Source organism: Oryctolagus cuniculus, chromosome 20, assembly GCF_051225735.1.
Source record: "Oryctolagus cuniculus isolate XC-2025 breed Fujian yellow rabbit chromosome 20, ASM5122573v1, whole genome shotgun sequence".
Taxonomy (NCBI): Eukaryota; Metazoa; Chordata; class Mammalia; order Lagomorpha; family Leporidae; genus Oryctolagus; species Oryctolagus cuniculus.
The window spans coordinates 50,763,288-50,780,059 of NC_142886.1; the positions used below are offsets into that span (position 1 = coordinate 50,763,288).

The 16,772-nt window shown below is 51.8% G+C and overlaps 1 protein-coding gene and 1 non-coding gene across 6 annotated transcripts; both read left to right on the forward strand.

Moving 5' to 3' along the window:
* The first annotated feature begins 574 nt into the window (after positions 1 to 574).
* EIF5 (eukaryotic translation initiation factor 5) lies at positions 575 to 8,610 on the forward strand. Of its 5 annotated transcripts, none has more exons than XM_070065430.2 (12): positions 681 to 819; positions 944 to 1,154; positions 1,774 to 2,053; positions 2,137 to 2,218; positions 2,768 to 2,940; positions 3,133 to 3,244; positions 4,526 to 4,668; positions 4,866 to 5,024; positions 5,275 to 5,436; positions 5,584 to 5,748; positions 6,016 to 6,150; positions 6,422 to 8,610. In XM_070065430.2, exons 3-12 carry the CDS (start codon positions 1,982 to 1,984, stop codon positions 6,509 to 6,511), a joined length of 1,293 nt encoding a protein of 430 aa, XP_069921531.1. In that variant the 5' UTR covers positions 681 to 819; positions 944 to 1,154; positions 1,774 to 1,981; the 3' UTR covers positions 6,512 to 8,610. The 5 variants fall into 5 exon arrangements, with proteins under 5 accessions (XP_089178879.1, XP_069921531.1, XP_089178880.1 ...); XM_089322754.1 differs by having other exon boundaries at positions 1,913 to 2,053; XM_089322753.1 differs by lacking the exon at positions 944 to 1,154 and having other exon boundaries at positions 575 to 819.
* Positions 3,847 to 3,972, forward strand: LOC127487896 (small nucleolar RNA SNORA28). The gene has a single exon (XR_007915164.1). It is a non-coding gene; the product is annotated as a small nucleolar RNA SNORA28 (small nucleolar RNA).
* Positions 8,611 to 16,772: the final 8,162 nt, after the last annotated feature.

Genomic DNA, 16,772 nt, shown 5'->3' on the forward strand with positions numbered 1-16,772 from the left:
ACGCGAGCCCTGTCGCCACAGCCGCCCTGGTCACCCCGGGGCCCCATGCGACGGGCGGTCACTCGGGGCAAAGCGGCAGAGGGGCAGCGAGGGTCGGGGCTCTCCAAGCCTGGGGCAGCGCAGCGGACACTGCGCCGAGGCGGGGGCGCTGCCAGGAGGCCCCGCTACGAGCGAGTCCGAGGTTTCCACTTCTGAAACCGGGGAGCCACGGTGTGGGAGGGGAGCGGCCAGGCTCGGCGCGACGAAGTCCCTGGCCTGCCCCATCCAAGGGCCAGGGTCCCCCGAGGCCACTCGGCCCAAAGAGGCGGATAAAAGGCAGCACTCGCGATCCAGGAGCCGGGCAGGGGCCGGCGGGCGAGTGCCCGGCCCCTAGTCGAGCGCGCCGCCGCGAGGAGCGGCCCGGAGCGCTGCAGGCCCGAGCCAGGCCCAGGCCCAGCCTCAGGCAGACGGGGGAGGGGAACCAACCGCCATCTTTCCCAGAGTGCCGTAACCACTAGACGAAGCTCCGCCGCGGCGGCCGCTCCCTCTCTCGCGAGATCTGGCGCCTGCGCCGCGAAGGCCACTGGGAAAAGCGGGGGGAGGGGAGAGGAAGGAAGCCGGGACCCCGGCTGGAGGCGGGCTGAAGCGGCGACAGGACCCTCAGGAAGAGGGGGCGGGGAGAGGGCGCGATTGACGCGGCGTGCAGGCCAATCAAAAGCGAGCTCGGGCGGGCCTCCGGCCAATCGGTAGTGCGGCCTAGCGCGAGGGGCGGGCGCTGGGGCCGAAGGTAGCTTGAGCGCGGCGGCGGCGTTGTTCAGTCAGAGCGAGAACATTCCAGAGGTGAGTCCGCTGGAGGGGCGGCGGCCCCGCGCCCCCTCCTCGCCCCCCGACCCCGCGGGCCGCTGGCTGGCGGGGCAGGCGCGCCCGCCCGGCCGCGGCTCACGGCGCCGTCTCTCCGCGCCAGGTCGCCGCTCCGCGCTGCCCGACCGCGGACGTCTGGGACAGCCCCTCCCGCTGCTCGGCGGCGGCACCTGGCCCGGCCGCTCCCCGCGCTGCGCTGCGCTCCGCTCCGCCGCCTCCGCCGCCCCGGACTCGGACTCGGGTTGAGACGCGCCTCACTTCATCCCAGTCCCGGGCGAGCAGCGTTGGGTTTATGTCTTTATTTGACGAAAACGGTGAGTCGCGGGCGGGCGGGCGGACGGGAGATGGCGGCCGCACAAGATGGCGGCGCCGCCGCGTGACCCGCCGCGGCGTGTGGCGCAGTTTGGGGGGCGGGCGGCCCGCGGCCCGCAGCCGGCGCGGCCTCTGCCCTGCCGGCGGGAGCGCGCGCTGCCGCATCTGTGAGTCACCGCGCCCGCGGCGGGGGTGGCCGGCGGCCCCGGCGCCGCGGCGGGCCCGGGATGGGCCCGGCGCCCCTGAGCGCCTCGGAGGGCGCGGGGCCGAAGGTCAGGCGCGCGGGGCCGGGCGGGCCCTCGCGCCCGCGGCCGGACGCTGGAGTAAGCCGGCGCCGCGGCGCCAACGCTCCGCTCGGCCCCGGACTGCGGCTCGGGGGGCAGGGCTGGCCGCCCCGGCGGGTGGGGGCGGGGCGGGCTTCCGCGGGCGGCGGCCGGCGTTCCCGGGCCCGGGCCGCGGCGTCGCCAGCGCGGAGGCCCCGTCTGTCGCCGGCGGCGTGCGGGGTCGGGGAGTCGGAGGCGCCCCGCCGGGTCCGGGGCTGTGTGTGGCGCGGGCAGCCCGTCGGTGCGGGAGTGACGTTACACCTGCGGGGATCGGGTGTGTTCTTTGCTTCTCTTGCAGAGCTGTTGCGCAGCCATTGGTACCTGTATTGGGGACACATAGCATACAAGCAAGAAGCTTGCAGCCTCAGTGGCGAAAATTTTTTCATGTCAGAGACCGAGAACTCTTGCAGTCGTTTATGTCATCCCTTCTTCTCCAGACAGAAGATACCAAAAAGTTGCAATCAAAGATCTCTTCATCTTATTGATAAAGCCACTAATAAGCCAAAATGTCTGTCAACGTCAACCGCAGCGTGTCAGACCAGTTCTATCGCTACAAGATGCCCCGTCTGATTGCCAAGGTAATGCTGATCTTCGATTTTGTAGGAAGACTGTAGATGTTTAAGTAGATTAAATGCAAAAATAAAGTTCGTGTTCTCTTTAGGTTGAGGGCAAAGGAAATGGAATCAAGACAGTTATAGTCAACATGGTTGACGTTGCAAAGGCGCTTAATCGGCCTCCAACGTGTAAGTAAAGCTTCTTGGAGAAGTCTGAAAAGGTATATGACGAATATATATTGTCTTGATCCTCTTTAAGCTGAAAAACATTTACGAATTCTTTGCTAATTAGTTGAAAGGGTAAGGAGTGGAACCTCTAACAAATGTAATAGTTGTCTTAAGTTCACAAAATTACCTGGGCAGCACATTAGATTTAGCACGATTTTTTTTGTTTTAAAGATTTGAGAGGCAGAGAGAGGGGCTGTCCATCTGCTGGTTCACTCCCCAAATGGTCACAACAGCTGGAGCTGAGCTGATCAGGAGCTTCTTGTCGGTCTCCCAGTTGGGTGCAAGGGGCCACCTTACATTGCTTTCCCATGCCATAGCAGAGAGCTGGATCAGCTGGAACTCAAACAGGCGTCCATATGGGATGCTGGCACTGCAGGTGGCAGCTTTACCTACACCACTAGCTCTGTGCCCAACAACTTAAAAACAGTGATTTTTGTGTAAGATATGAACAAGCAGCCAGACATTTAGTTAACTGTAATGAGGCAAATCTAATTGTTTTTCTCCAAATAGATCCCACCAAATATTTTGGTTGTGAGCTGGGAGCACAGACCCAGTTTGATGTTAAGAATGACCGTTACATTGTCAATGGATCTCATGAGGCGAATAAGCTGCAAGACATGTTGGATGGATTCATTAAAAAATTTGTTCTCTGTCCTGAGTGTGAGAATCCTGAAACCGATCTGGTGAGTGAATGCAGCGGGGTTTTTGTTCGGAACAGACAAAACCATCTGCCTGCCTCTGAGCAATCCTGTGGTAGCACTGCCTTTCCTGGGAAGGCAAGGCACACTTTGCTGTTAGAAAACAACGCACCTACAATTTTTTTTAAGTAGGTCGCCGTCTCTCATTTCTTATGATGGTTTTTTTTCCTTTTCCAGCATGTCAATCCGAAGAAGCAAACAATAGGCAATTCTTGTAAAGCCTGTGGCTATCGAGGCATGCTTGACACACATCATAAACTCTGCACGTTCATTCTCAAAAACCCACCTGGTAAGGCTTCATACTAAACTAACAAGACTTTTTTTTTTTTAATTTATTTATTTATCTGAAAGTCAGTTACATAGAAGGAGAGACAGAGAGAGCTCTTCCATCTGCTGGTTCACTCCCCAGTTGGCCGTCGCTGATCCGAAGCCGGGAGCTGCTTCTAGGTCTGCCACTCAGCTGCAGGGGCCCAAGGACTTGGGCCATCTTCTACAGCTTTCCCAGGCCATAGCAGAGAGCTGGATCAGAAGAGAAGCAGCCAGGTCTTGAACTGGCGCCCATATGGGATGCTGGCACTGTAGGCGGTGGCTTTACCAGCTGTGCCACAGCACTAGCCCCACTAATAAGAGTTTAACAAAATTTCTTGGAAACAAAGTGGGAGATTTTCTGTTGCAAAAGGAATATGGGAACACCACGTTGCATTACATGTAAATGTTTGAAAAGTCTACTATTTTTTTTTGTGTGTGTGCCATTAAAGTTGAATACAGTAGATTTTTCCACCATACCATCAACTTTTGAGATGGGCCATCTTAAGGTGAATGAGACACTTAAGATTAGTGTTGTTTGGTAAACGGAGAGCTTGTCTTAAGATTTAAGGGTCTTTAAACTGCAAGCAACACTCTGTGGCAGACTGTCAAAACTGTCTGACACAATTTGAGCTTGCTATAGCAAGGAAGTCTAACCTATTCCGGTGTTCTCTTTCCTGTGAGACAAGCCGTTATATAGACTTAAACAGTGTTCAACTGTGTTGGAGAAGGCTGGTTTGAGATAGAAGCCTTGTTCAAGGTCACAAGGCCTATGTTGAACTTCTTGGGCATTTGAGACATCTCACTTCATGTCTATTCTCATCCAACAATTGATTCCCAGGATTTTCCATTCTCAGACTGAATTTCTCAGCTTTGAAACACAGTGGGATAAGTATGATCTATAGAATTTTTCAAGATTTGTTTGAGAGGGAAAGACAGATCCTCTTCTGGTGGTTCACTCCACAGGTGGCCGCAGTGGCCAGGACTGTGTCCTGCCTGGGTGTAGAGGCTTTGGGCCATCTTCCACTTCTTTCCTAGGTGCATTAGCAGGGAGTTGGATTGGAAGGTGCCCATGTGGGATGCTTGTATTACAGGCAGCATTTTAACCAGCTGCACCATATCACTGGCTCTAATCTAGAATTATAAGCGTTTTGTTTGGTTTTCTGAGGGTGATCCATAGCAGACAGACAGGATTTAAATGTACGGTGGGCACTGAGATGTTCGCTATGAGATTAAACTTGTATTTCATTCTGTTTCCATGTAGAGAATAGTGACAGTGCTACAGGGAAGAAAGAAAAGGAAAAGAAGAACAGGAAGGGCAAAGACAAGGAGAACGGCTCCGTATCCAGCAGTGAAACACCACCGCCGCCGCCGCCAAATGAAATCAGTCCTCCTCCACATGCTGTGGTGAGTGCAGTGTTGAAGGCCCTGGGATACGGTTGATGTGTGTTGCATTGTGTTTCAGATCCCAGGTACTGTTGGTTGCTTAAAATCAGAAGAACTTAATTTATTTTAGAGGTAGAAAGTGAATTTGATGTCATTAACTTGGCATCATCTGCAAACATTTTTAATGCCCTTGACCAAGTGTCTTCTTTTGTAAACAGGAGGAGGAGGAGGATGACGACTGGGGAGAGGACACAACTGAGGAAGCTCAGAGGCGCAGAATGGACGAGATCAGTGACCATGCGAAAGTCCTGACGCTCAGTGACGACCTGGAGAGGACTGTGGAGGAGCGCGTCAACATCCTGTTTGATTTTGTTAAGGTGAACATCTGCTCCGGCTGTGAACCTGTGCTCCTCAGGTTCTGCCTTTCAGATAATTACTGTATTCAGCTGGCCAGCAGGCAGGTGCATTCTCGATACGTGTGAATATTCTGGTTAATGGCCGTGTAGTTCTCGCGTTCTCTGTCCATTCAAGAAGTGACGTGGAGTGTAGTTGCCAGAATGCAGGGGCACCTGGAGTCTTGAGCAACTATCAAAATAACAAGTCCCTTTCTCTGGTTTTTCTCTGCAGAAAAAGAAAGAAGAAGGTGTCATTGACTCATCTGACAAGGAAATCGTCGCTGAGGCAGAAAGGCTGGACGTGAAAGCCATGGGCCCTCTTGTTCTGACTGAAGTTCTCTTTAATGAGAAGATCAGGGAACAAATTAAGAAATACAGGCGCCATTTTCTAAGAGTAAGGAAACAGATTCATAAATGAAATGACAGCTGTTTCTCCCTGGGCCTGCCATCTATCGCTTTAACCTCTTCGGCTCATTTGTTAGAAGTTGTCAGCCTAGATCATGAACGAAAAGTTTGTTAATGCCAAAATCTCTGTTTGCAGTTTTGTCACAACAACAAAAAAGCTCAGCGGTACCTTCTTCATGGTTTGGAGTGTGTGGTAGCAATGCATCAGGCTCAGCTCATCTCCAAGATTCCACACATCTTGAAGGAGATGTACGATGCAGACCTTTTAGAAGAAGAAGTCATCATCAGCTGGTCGGAAAAGGTGGGGACCACACGAGTGGACTCTGAGAGGTCAGGAGTGTTGCGCCAGAGCTGCTGGGGGTTTTTCGGGTGGAGGAGTGACTTGGGACGGCTGGCGATTCCTGCCTTGTCAGTTTTGTATCTGCACTAACAAACAGCTGCGATTCACGTGTGTTAACTCTGTATTTTGTTGAGGATTCATGACCAGAGTATCAGGATATGATCTCCCCAGAGTAAGTTAACTTTTTAATGTCCTCAAACTAAGAAAATCGTACTGATCGGTTTTTAGGCTTCTAAGAAATACGTCTCAAAAGAACTTGCCAAAGAGATTCGTGTCAAAGCAGAGCCATTTATTAAATGGTTGAAGGAGGCAGAGGAGGAGTCTTCTGGTGGTGAAGAAGATGATGAAGATGAGAACATTGAGGTAAACTCTGGAGAAAATAGAGCATTGATGATGGTGTTTTGTTAAAATGTTTGGACAGTAGTTTGGGAAATAATCATGAATGGATTGTAGAGGGTGATGAACATCTCTCCCTCTGTGACCAGAGACTGTGATCTGCAAAGAAAACGAGGAAAGCAGGGGAGAGGCAGTGTACACGTGTACCGAGAGTGTACATGCCGCATCTGCTTTGTGACTGTATGTGTTAAATGCAGATTGATGGGGACAGGTTTACAATCATAATTTATTTTATCAGGTGGTGTATTCGAAGACTGCCAGTGTACCGAAAGTTGAAACTGTGAAGTCTGACAACAAGGATGACGACATTGATATTGATGCCATTTAAAGGGCCGGATGCAACCTAGCTTAACAGTGTAATGCTGCAACTTTTTCTCCATTATCAGCCAGAAGTGCAACATGTATGTGCAAAAGCTAAAATAGCTTAACATCATGCTACACTTTATACTCAGAAAATCTATTACTGTGAGTGATCTGTATTTAAGCCCAGTGAGACATCTAGGGAGTCCATACACATCAGTGAGCAGATAGAGTTTGCTTATTTTATAGCATGTTTCTTTTTGAAAAACTAGTGATGGACACATTTGGATCACATTTATACAGTTAACAAAAATAAAGATTTGATTTTGGTCATTCTTAAGATTTTTGGCTCTGAATGACTTTGGCTGAAGTAATTGGCTCCTTTTATAATGTACCATCATTTAACCTGATAGGATTCTTGGAGCCTGTGATACGTTGTTAGGTGCTGAGACCATAATGAGGTCTTCAGAGTGTGTGTGTATTTGTAATGACTTTATTCAGCCACTAAGAAATACAGTACTTGGAAAGTTTTACCTCTGGTCCCATGGATTGGTGTTTGGTAATGCACGTTTAGGCCAAGGTAGACTGCTGATCAAATGACAGCGCAACATCTGAGGAGCAGACGTGACCTGAGTGTCCTGTAAACGTTGATTAAGAGCAGGTTTTGAAACTTGAAGTTTTGTTTTTCCAGTTTGTGTACAATTTCCCCAAATTTGTAGTCTTTGAAGTCGTGTGCATTGCACGTTGGATGAGCCAGGGAAATGACTACTACATTAACAAGCAAGCATTGTATGTGTGTGTAGTGGTTGCTTTGTACTAAGAGAACACAAATTCTGAGGTGTGATTACATAGTCAGCTGATTTTATTTGGGGGAAACAGGTAAAGGTGCACTTAATCTCTAGCAGAAACTGAGCATAGTTTTTAGCTTTTACCATTATGGTTTAAATTATAACTTCCGAATGCTTAGACATACTGTATATTTCGTTCAGTGTGATTTTTCCCTGAATACTAAGGTTGTTCTTGAATGCCTTTTCCACTTGAACCACATAGCTTACGTACGCTTTCTAGATTTTGGTTGCTAGCTTGCCAAAATAAGTGTTACTGTGTTTCAAACTTGATTTTTGTTTTTCTGTCTTATTTTAAAAATAAGGTTAAAAGCATATTTCTAAGTCGAAGCCTCTATTTTGGTGTAAGACTTGGGATATTTTTTACTTCACATTGAATCTAGGCAGACACCCGAGAGGTCTGTGACGCTGGCTCTGAGTGCGGGTGACTGGGGCCTCTGCCGGCCCTGCAGGGCTTCGGGTTTGGACCTGTGAGAGAATTCCTTGCCCAGTAGTTAGCTAATGTAAACTCACTTGATCCGAGTTCTGACTATATTTGAGTAATCATCTTCAAGATGGAAAATTGTTGTGTTTATTCCTTTCTGCAAGAAGTGCACTGTGGGAACTGGGAGTCCGTATGGTTAAGCTTGTTTGGAGGATTTTCACAGCGTTTCCTTATTTCCTTGTGACCCATCTCACAGATTATGAGACTTTAACAAATGTATGTAAAAATTTTTTCACATTGAAATTATACAAACATTTGATAAAATAAAACCTTGTTAGCTTGATATTTTAAGGAACTGAAACCTAGCAATCTTATTTGAGAGAGTTTATTTACAACTGCCTTTGGTAGATTCTGATGAGAGTGGAACAGGAGCCATATACCTGGATGGAATGTGCTGTGTCACACCAAAGAGGGGAGTTTTGCAAACGCATATGTCGCCTAGGTTTCAAATTCTGCTGTATGGCCAGTTTGCTTTCATCAACTGAAATACCCATAGGAGATCCTGGTGACCTAAGTTGTACTCAACAGTGTCAAGCTAATGAGGTTCTGTTATAGAGCTTTTTACTTTTAACCTGAAGGAAAATATGTTTAGGGCTTCTCAACACTAAAGAGAAAATTTTGGCTTGGACTAATGTTCAGTCTGGTGCCAAGTTTCCAGTGGAATTCCAGTTCACGTAATCTGTTGAATTTTATTCATGGAGGGTATCCTAATAGAGTGATCCTTCACTGCTCTATTGAACTGTCTTAAAATTTCCTGTTCCAAACAGCTACGTTACTTGATTAAAACAATTAAAATTATGTTTTGTCTTTGCTTTAATACTGAAACCCTAAGTTTTCATTTCACAGTGAGGTGAGAGCTTTGAGATCAGCCCGTTCAGTAGCTGGTGCTTTCGATTCTTCACTCAGACTGGCCAGCCACACACAGCAGCTGTCGCATGCACAGCGGGGCACTGGGAAACGCGCCTCTCAGCTTGAACGAGGGACTGGGGGAGCTTGCTTTGTTCTGTCACAGTCCACACAGTCCTCGTCCACTTGCCTGCTGCTGAGGTGGAGTCGGCCCTGTCCTGAGCTCTGTTTTTGAGTCTCAGCCTTTGTTGACCATGCCAAGGGTTCTCGGTACACACAGTGTGCTGCGCCCTCCCCCCTGAGGGAGTGGGGCAGAGGGCGCACTCATGAGTCCCCTGGACAGACCTTGACTGACGTGAGCATCTGTATCAAAGGGAATGGGCAAATGACTGGCTGGCTTGTATGCCAGCACCCCACCTGAGAGCTTTTTGGGAGCTTACGGTGTGTGTCCGCCTGCAGTGCGGCACTGGGCTCTGGCCCAGCAGCAGGCCTTTTGAAGAAGTCAGATCTGGTCCTGGTTACTGAAGGAGGTTGAACAGCTTGCGTTGGTATATTGGCGTAATAGCTGGGGGAGTCGTTAGGGCCTGAACCGGGAGGGCACTGTTGGCATCTAGAAGTCCACAGGTCTGCCAAGTCCATTGCCTACCATTCGGTTTTTCAGGTTTTTTAAAAAATATCTTGGAGATAGAATTTTCTTTTATCTCAAAGGCAGAGAAAGGTCAGTCAGTTCACTACCCAGATGGCCACAACATCTGGAGCTGTGCCAGTCAGGAGCCAGGAGCTTCTCTGGGTCTCCCACCTGGGTGCAGGAGCCCAAAGACTAGGGGTGTCTGCTGCTGCTTTCCTAGGCCACAGCAGAGAGCTGGGTCAGAAGTGGAGCAGCCAGTGTCCATATGGAATGCTTTTTAAAAGGCAGGGCTGGGGGGGGCAAACAAACCTGGGCTTTGGACTCAAACCAGGGTTCTTGCCAGAGACTTGTGCCTAGTGGGAGGAGCAGTCAGCAGAACGCAAATCCCGCAGGGATAGCAGGGCTGCGCGTGTGCTGGTTGACACTGGCAAGCTCAGGAATGTGTGTGTGGCCTTGGAGCAGTCCCTCACCACCATATCCTGGATCCTGTGACAGCTGCAGGTGGTAGGATCCAGTCCAGTCTGCCCTCACCTGACAAGGCCCCAGAGGGCAGAAGTCTCCAACAGTGGCAGAGAATTCGGCCAGCAGTGTGTGAGTGGCTTCCCCCAGCTAGGGCAGGGCGGAAAGGCATGCCAGGAGTTGGGGGCAGTAAGAGGCTGGATGGGTCCTGGCATTTGGTTACACGTGGCACATCACGGGAAGGAGAGTACCTGGCCCAGCATTGCTATATGTTCTGTCACATGTTACACAGTAGTGGGAAGGGGGAGGGGCAGCTGTCATGGAAGTGGGCTGGAGCCATCCACAGATGGAGAAAGTCCCTGAGGGACAGGCCAGCAGACAGCCCTGGACGCTAGGACCCCCTGAGACCCTGCCTCAAGCTTCTGACCCAGCTTTTTGCTAATGCTTCTGGGAGGCAATGGGTGCTGCTGCAAAGACGTGAATTCCTGTCACCCATGGGGTGCCTGGCCCAGCCCTGGCTTGAAGAGTGAACCAACACATGGAAAATCTCCTTGTCCCTCCCCCTACCTCTCATCACTGTGCCTTTCAAATAAATAAGCCTTAAAAAGTTTTAACGAGAGCACCACAATAAAACACTGCCCGACATCCGCTGAAGCAGCTGAAATAAAAGCAACACCGATTCTGTGAGGAATGGAGTAGCGAACTCTTCGTTAGGGTATGAAGCTGCTTTAGGTATAAGCACTCCAGGGAAGGGTCTAACAGTTTCTTGGGAAAACTGGATGCGCCTGCCTGCCCGCCCAGGAAAGTGAACGCAGGGCTCTTGATTGTGTGAGAGCCGCTTTTTCCATAGTGATTCCAAACGGAACGTGCCTAGGGCCCATTACTGGAAGATGCCTGGACAGACCATCCCATGCATGTACTCTATGGAGTGTGCTCATCTGGGAAAGCCAGAGCAGCAAAGCCTTTGGTTCACATGCCCACTCCCTAAGTGCCCACAGCAGCTAGGCCTGGGCCAGGGCAAACCCAGGAGCCTGGAATCCCACCCGGGTTTCCCACGTGAGTGGCAGGGGCCGAGCACGCGAGCCGTCAGCTACCTCCCAGGATGCGTTAGCATGAAGCAGGGTGCGGTGTGGGTGCTGTGTCAGCATTCCCTTTCTCCCAGGAGTTGTGCTGTGTGGCCATTTTCATTTTCAAACAATTTGTAAACTGCTCTTGATTTCTTAAGTGAGGCATTGTCCTATAAGACCATGTCTCCATGTATTTGTATAACTTCTAGAATTTCTTTTGTTGATTTCCAATTTTATTCCACAATAGAAAGGAAATTTGACAGGATTCTGATTTTTTTTTTTTTTTTTAATTTTTGACAGGCAGAGTGGACAGTGAGAGAGAGACAGAGAGAGAAAGGTCTTCCTTTGCCGTTGGTTCACCCTCCAATGGCCGCCGCTGCAGCCGGCGCACCGCGCTGATCCGATGGCAGGAGCCAGGATCCAGGTGCTTTTCCTGGTCTCCCATGGGGTGCAGGGCCCAAGCACCTGGGCCATCCTCCACTGCACTCCCGGGCCACAGCAGAGAGCTGGCCTGGAAGAGGGGCAACCGGGACAGAATCCGGCGCCCCAACCGGGACTAGAACCTGGTGTGCCAGCGCCGCAAGGTGGAGGATTAGCCTATTGAGCCACGGCGCCGGCTCAAGGATTCTGATTTTTTTAATTTGTTGAGGCCTGTTTTGTGGGCTCGTACATGGCACATCCTAGACAATGTCCCGTGTGTTGATGACAAGAATGTGCAGCTGGGGCCGGCATCGTGCAGCAGGCCCTTGCGGGCACTGGTTGAGCCCTGGCTGCTCTGCCTCTGATCCAGCTCTCTGCCAATGTGCCTGGGAAAGCACATGGCACAGGTACGTGGGCTCCTGACCCATCTGGAAGACCTGCATGGAGTTTCAGGCTCCTGGCTTCCGCCTGGCCCAGACCTCGCCTCTGTGTCTATTTGGGGAGTGAACCAGTAGATGGATGTGTGTGTGTGTGTGTGTGTGTGTTTCTCTCTGCCTTTCAAATAAGTAAATTTTTTTTAAGTTTTACTCATTTGAGAGGCAGAGTTGCAGAGAGAGGGCTTCCATCCTCTGGTTCACTCCCCAAATGATTGCAGTCGCCAGAGCTGGGCTGGGCTGATCCAAAGCCAGGATCTTCTTCGGGGTCTCCTACCTACATGGGTGCAGGTGCCCAAGCACTTGGGCCATCTTCAGCTGCTTTCCCAGGCCATCAGAGGGAGCCGGATTGGAAGTGGAGCAGCCGGGACTTGAGCCAGTGCCCATGTGGGATGCCAGCGTGGTAGGCGGTGCCACAGTCCTGGCCCCTATTGTGTTCCTTTTGGAGCATCAGATGGCCTTATTTTTTCTTGCTTCTAGTGTTTCTATGCTGACGTGTGTGTATCTGGGGAATCCAGCGTTTCTATCATTTTAAAAAGGTAGCTTTCGGGGACGGCAAGCATTTCCTTAGACACCATCTCGGTGTGGTTCTGGGGTCGCAGCTTTGGCTCTAGTTCTGGTTGGATCCAGCAGTGGGTCTCACTGTACCTCTCTTGGCTGTAGTTGATAGTAGCAGTGGCAGCAGGGGTCTGAGGTGCTCCTGTGGCCCAAAAAGGATGCTCGGATCCCTGCCACGCAGTCCCCCCACTGCCTCCAGGCTGCTGGTGCTGCAGGACCAGGCCTCGGATTCCCAGCACTCCCCAGGTTGGGAGCTGGAGCTGCAAGCACAGTGCTGGTGCTGGGGGCAGGCCGTGTCCACGGGCCACCTGCCTTGAGTCCAGGAGCAGCGCTGCGCTGGACCAGGCAGGCCCCCCAGTACTGCCTGAGAGGGGCTGGGGCCCCAGGAGTGGCCTTGGCTCTGGAGTAGGGGGGCATACAAACCCCAGGGACTCTCTGAAGGAGAGTTATAGCAGATTCTTAAAATGGAGATCTGGCATTGTGGCACAGTAGGTAAAGCCGCCGCCGGCAGCACCGGCATCCCACGTGGGTGCTGGTTCAAGTTCTGGCTGCTGCACTTCCAATCTAACTCCCTGCTAACGTGCTGGGAAAAGCAGCAGATGATGGCACAGTTGTCTGGACCCCTGCCACCCACGTGGGAGACCCAGACAAAGCCCCTCGCCTTGGCCTGGCCCAGCCCTCGCCTTTGTGGCCGATGGGAGAGTGAACCAGCAGATGGAAGATCTCCCTCCCTCCCTCTCTGTAACTCAGATAAGTAAATCGTTAAAAACATGAATTATTAAGAAATAAACGGATGCTCACTAGAAAGTTGATGAGTCTCAGGAACTCCGTACTAAGTGAGGAAGACTGACCACACCCAGTAAGTGTTAGATCCCAAAAGCAGGCCGGGTGGAGTGGGGCCCGTGGCGGGGGCAGGCCAGACTTTCTGTGGAGGCAGTAATTGATATCCTGTGGGAGTTTGGCTCTGTAGATGTATGCGTTTTTCAAAAATTTATTTGTGCCATTGCGTGGAGATTTTACCTTAGAAAAGGAGCCATAAACACATACTGAACTCTGCGTAGTGCCATGTGTGTTACAGTGTTGAGGAATAAAATATATTGATGTTCACAACTATTTTCAAGGTGTGTCTGGGGTTTGCGAACGGTGTTGGCAGCGCCGCACGCCAGCATCCTGTGTGAGCACTGGTTCAGGCCCCAGCTGTTCCGCTTCTGTCCGGTTCCCCGGGAAAGCTGTGAAGGCGGCCGGAGGCCCTGCCCCCGCGGGGGAGACTGGATGCAGCTCCAGGCTCCCGGCTTCAGCCTGGCCCAGCCCTGGCCTTTGTGAGTCGGTTGGCGAGTAGAAGAGCAGACGGGAGATTCATCTCTCTCCCTCCCCCACCCCTCCCTCTCCCTTCAAATAAAATATTTTTAAACGCATCCAAAACCAGCTGGGTTGATAGGTGGATGGGCAGCACAGCGGGTGGCTGCGTGATTAAACAAAGCGCAGGTGATGCTAGAGTCCTCACAGTGTCGGTGAGTGTCCGCAAGTCTCAACAGTTTTGTATGTTTTAAGTTTTTTGTCAAATGCTGGTAACATGTAATGGAAGACCAGGGAAAAATCAACAAAGCCACCTTTGTAATGGGAGATCTCAGCTAACCTGTTGCCGTCCAGGGACCACGGTGGACTGAGAGCAGACGTGGGAGGCGGCCTCCATGGGCGGGCAGGGCACTCCCGGGGAAACTCCGGAGGGAGGGCCTGCTTCCGCAGGAGGGACGGGACCCCGCAGGGAGGAGGAGAGTGGAGGAGGAGAGGAGCTGGGGTGTTTCACGGGCGCAAATCTCAATGAACCACCATGCAGACTGCCTCGTGGATGTCCCCGGACACTCCCCAGGAAGCAGATGGAGTCGGGTTTAGGGCCGTGGCCGCGCTCAGGGAAGTGTGGAGGTGTGTGTGGGCCCAGCCGCGGCTCAGCTCACCCCACAGGGAGCTCTGGGGCTGGAATGGCCCCTGAGAGCACAGAGGACTGGGTACCAGGCCTTGGGTGTGGCTGGCCCTCGGGATGGGGGTGTGGCCCGGGACTGGGGTGGGGCTGGGGAGGACGGGGGTTTCCGAGAGAGAGGTTCCAGAGAATGATCATCAGAGGCGTCAGGCAGAAGAGCAAGGCAGGTGACAGAATGACAGCTCTCAGGGCTGTGGGGCGCGGGGGCTGGGAGCAGTCTGGTGGCACAGCAGGTTACGCGTCACTGGAACTGATGAAGAGGAACATTTTCAAAGACGTGCAGTAGGGGCCATGCCATGGCGTGTCAGGCTGCCGGCTTGTGTGCCAGCTGCTCCGATTCCCATCCAGCTCCCTGCTGAAGGCCTGGGGAAGGCAGCAGAAGACGGCCCAAGTGCCTGGGCCCCCGCCATCCCGCGGGAGACCCAGATGGAACTCCTGGCTCCTGACTTCAGCCTGACCCAGCTCCAACCGTTGCGGCCATTTGGGGAGTGAATCAGTGGATGGGAGATCTCTCTCTCTGCCTCCCCACCCCCATAAACTCTGCCTTTCATATAAATAAATAAATCTCTAATATATATATATATATGTATGTATGTAGCAGAACCAGCCACAATAGGTGCAAGGTGAGAACAGCCGGACGTCTCAGTGGATGATGGGCAAACGAGGTGGGGTCTGTCCACACCATAAATAAGCCATTGAAGCCATAGAGATCAGTGATGTGCTCCTGCAGGCCACCATGCGGGTGAACCTCAGAAACTTTGGGCTGAGTGAGAAAGCCAGACACAAGGACGTTCCATACAGTTCCTCTGATGGAGCCGGATGCGTCTGCAGAGACGGAAGACAGGTTGGGGGCGGGCGGGGGCGGGTGGGGGGTGACTGCCTGGTGGGGGTGGGGTTTCCTCCTAGGGTGATGCAAATTTCCAGGACTGGGTAGAGCGGTGGGTGCGCAACACTGAGTATACCGTTTACTTAAGTGGTAAATTTAATTAATAAACATGAAAGGATATTTATTCACTCAAAATAGTTCACCAGGCATTGAGATAGGTGTTGTATAAATAGGCATATTCCTTATTTTTATGGAGCTTAGAATCACATGGCAAACATTATTTTTTAAAGATTTTTATTTATTTATTTGACAGGCAGAGTTATAGACAGTGAAAAAGAGAGACAGAGAAAGGTCCTCCCTCCTCTGGTTCACTCCCCAAATGGCCGCCACGGCCAGAGCTACGCCGATCCGAAGGCAGGAGCCAGGTGCTTCTCCTGGTCTCCCATGGGGTGCAGGGCCCAAGCACTCGGGGCCATCCTCCACTGCACTCCCGGGCCACAGCAGAGAGCTCGACCGGAAGAGGAGCATCCAGGACTAGAACCCGGCACCCATATGGGATGCCGGCGCCACAGGTGGAGAATTAACCTAGTGTGCCACCGTGCCGGCCCCGACAAGCATTATTTTTTAAACAATACAAATGGGAATAGTTAATGCTAGCATGTAATGTGGGACAGAGTGGGAGGTGGCATTGTCTAGGGTCTCCCATGTCCAGGAGGAAGGTGTAGAGGCACTTACCTGCCCTGGACCATGACGTGTGGTGTAGGCACCTGTCGTCCCCAGAATGACCACCGGCTTAGCAGCAAGAGCATCGAGAGGGGGCGGCGCTGTGGCACAGCGGGTGAAGCCGCCTCCTGCAGCGCCAGCATCCCATGCGGGTAAAGCCGCCTCCTGTGGCGCCAGCATCCCATGTGGGCGCCGGTTCTAGTCCCGGCTGCTCCTCTTCAGATCCAGCTCTCCTCTGTGGCCTGGGAAAGCAGCAGAAGATGGCCCAAGTCCTTGGGCCCCTGCACCCACGTGGGAGACCCGGAAGAAGCTCCTGGCTCCTGGCTTTGTATTGGCTCAGCTCTGGCCATTGCAGCCATTTGGGGAGTGAACCAGTGGATGGAAGACCTCTCTCTCTCTCTCTCTCTCTCTCTCTCTCTCTCTTTGCCTCTGCCTCTCTATAACTCTGCCTTTTGAATAAACAAATAAATCTTTTTAAAAAGTGTCCAGAAAGGAGAGACACCATAGGTGGTCTGGGGGCGGGGTTAGGACTGCAGTCTATTGCTCTATTGCTCCTTGGGATGCCCTTGTTCTGTCCTGGAGTTGCTGGGCTCGATTCCTGGCTCCGCTTCTGTTACAGCCTCCTGCTAATGCATCCTGGGAGACAGACGGTGACTCAAGTGCTTGGGTTCTTGCCACCATGTGGAAAACTTGGATTGAGTTCTGGGATCCTGGCTACCGCAGACTTGAGGAGTGAACCAGTAGATGGAAGCATTTCTCTCTCTCTCTCTCTCTCTCTCTCTCTCTGTGTGTGTGTGTGTGTGTGTGTTTCCTTTCAAATAAAATTGTAAAAATAAACTAGGGGCTCTTTCTGTCACTCTGCCTTTCAGTATGTAAATAAATCGTTTTTAATAAATGCACAGATCATCATAAAAAACAAAACAAAATTACTGCACCTGCCCCTCTAACAACTAGGAGGCAATACAGTGCTGTGTGGGGTTTATAGGCGGCAGAGTCCTCCTCGGGAATGTGGATCCAATCC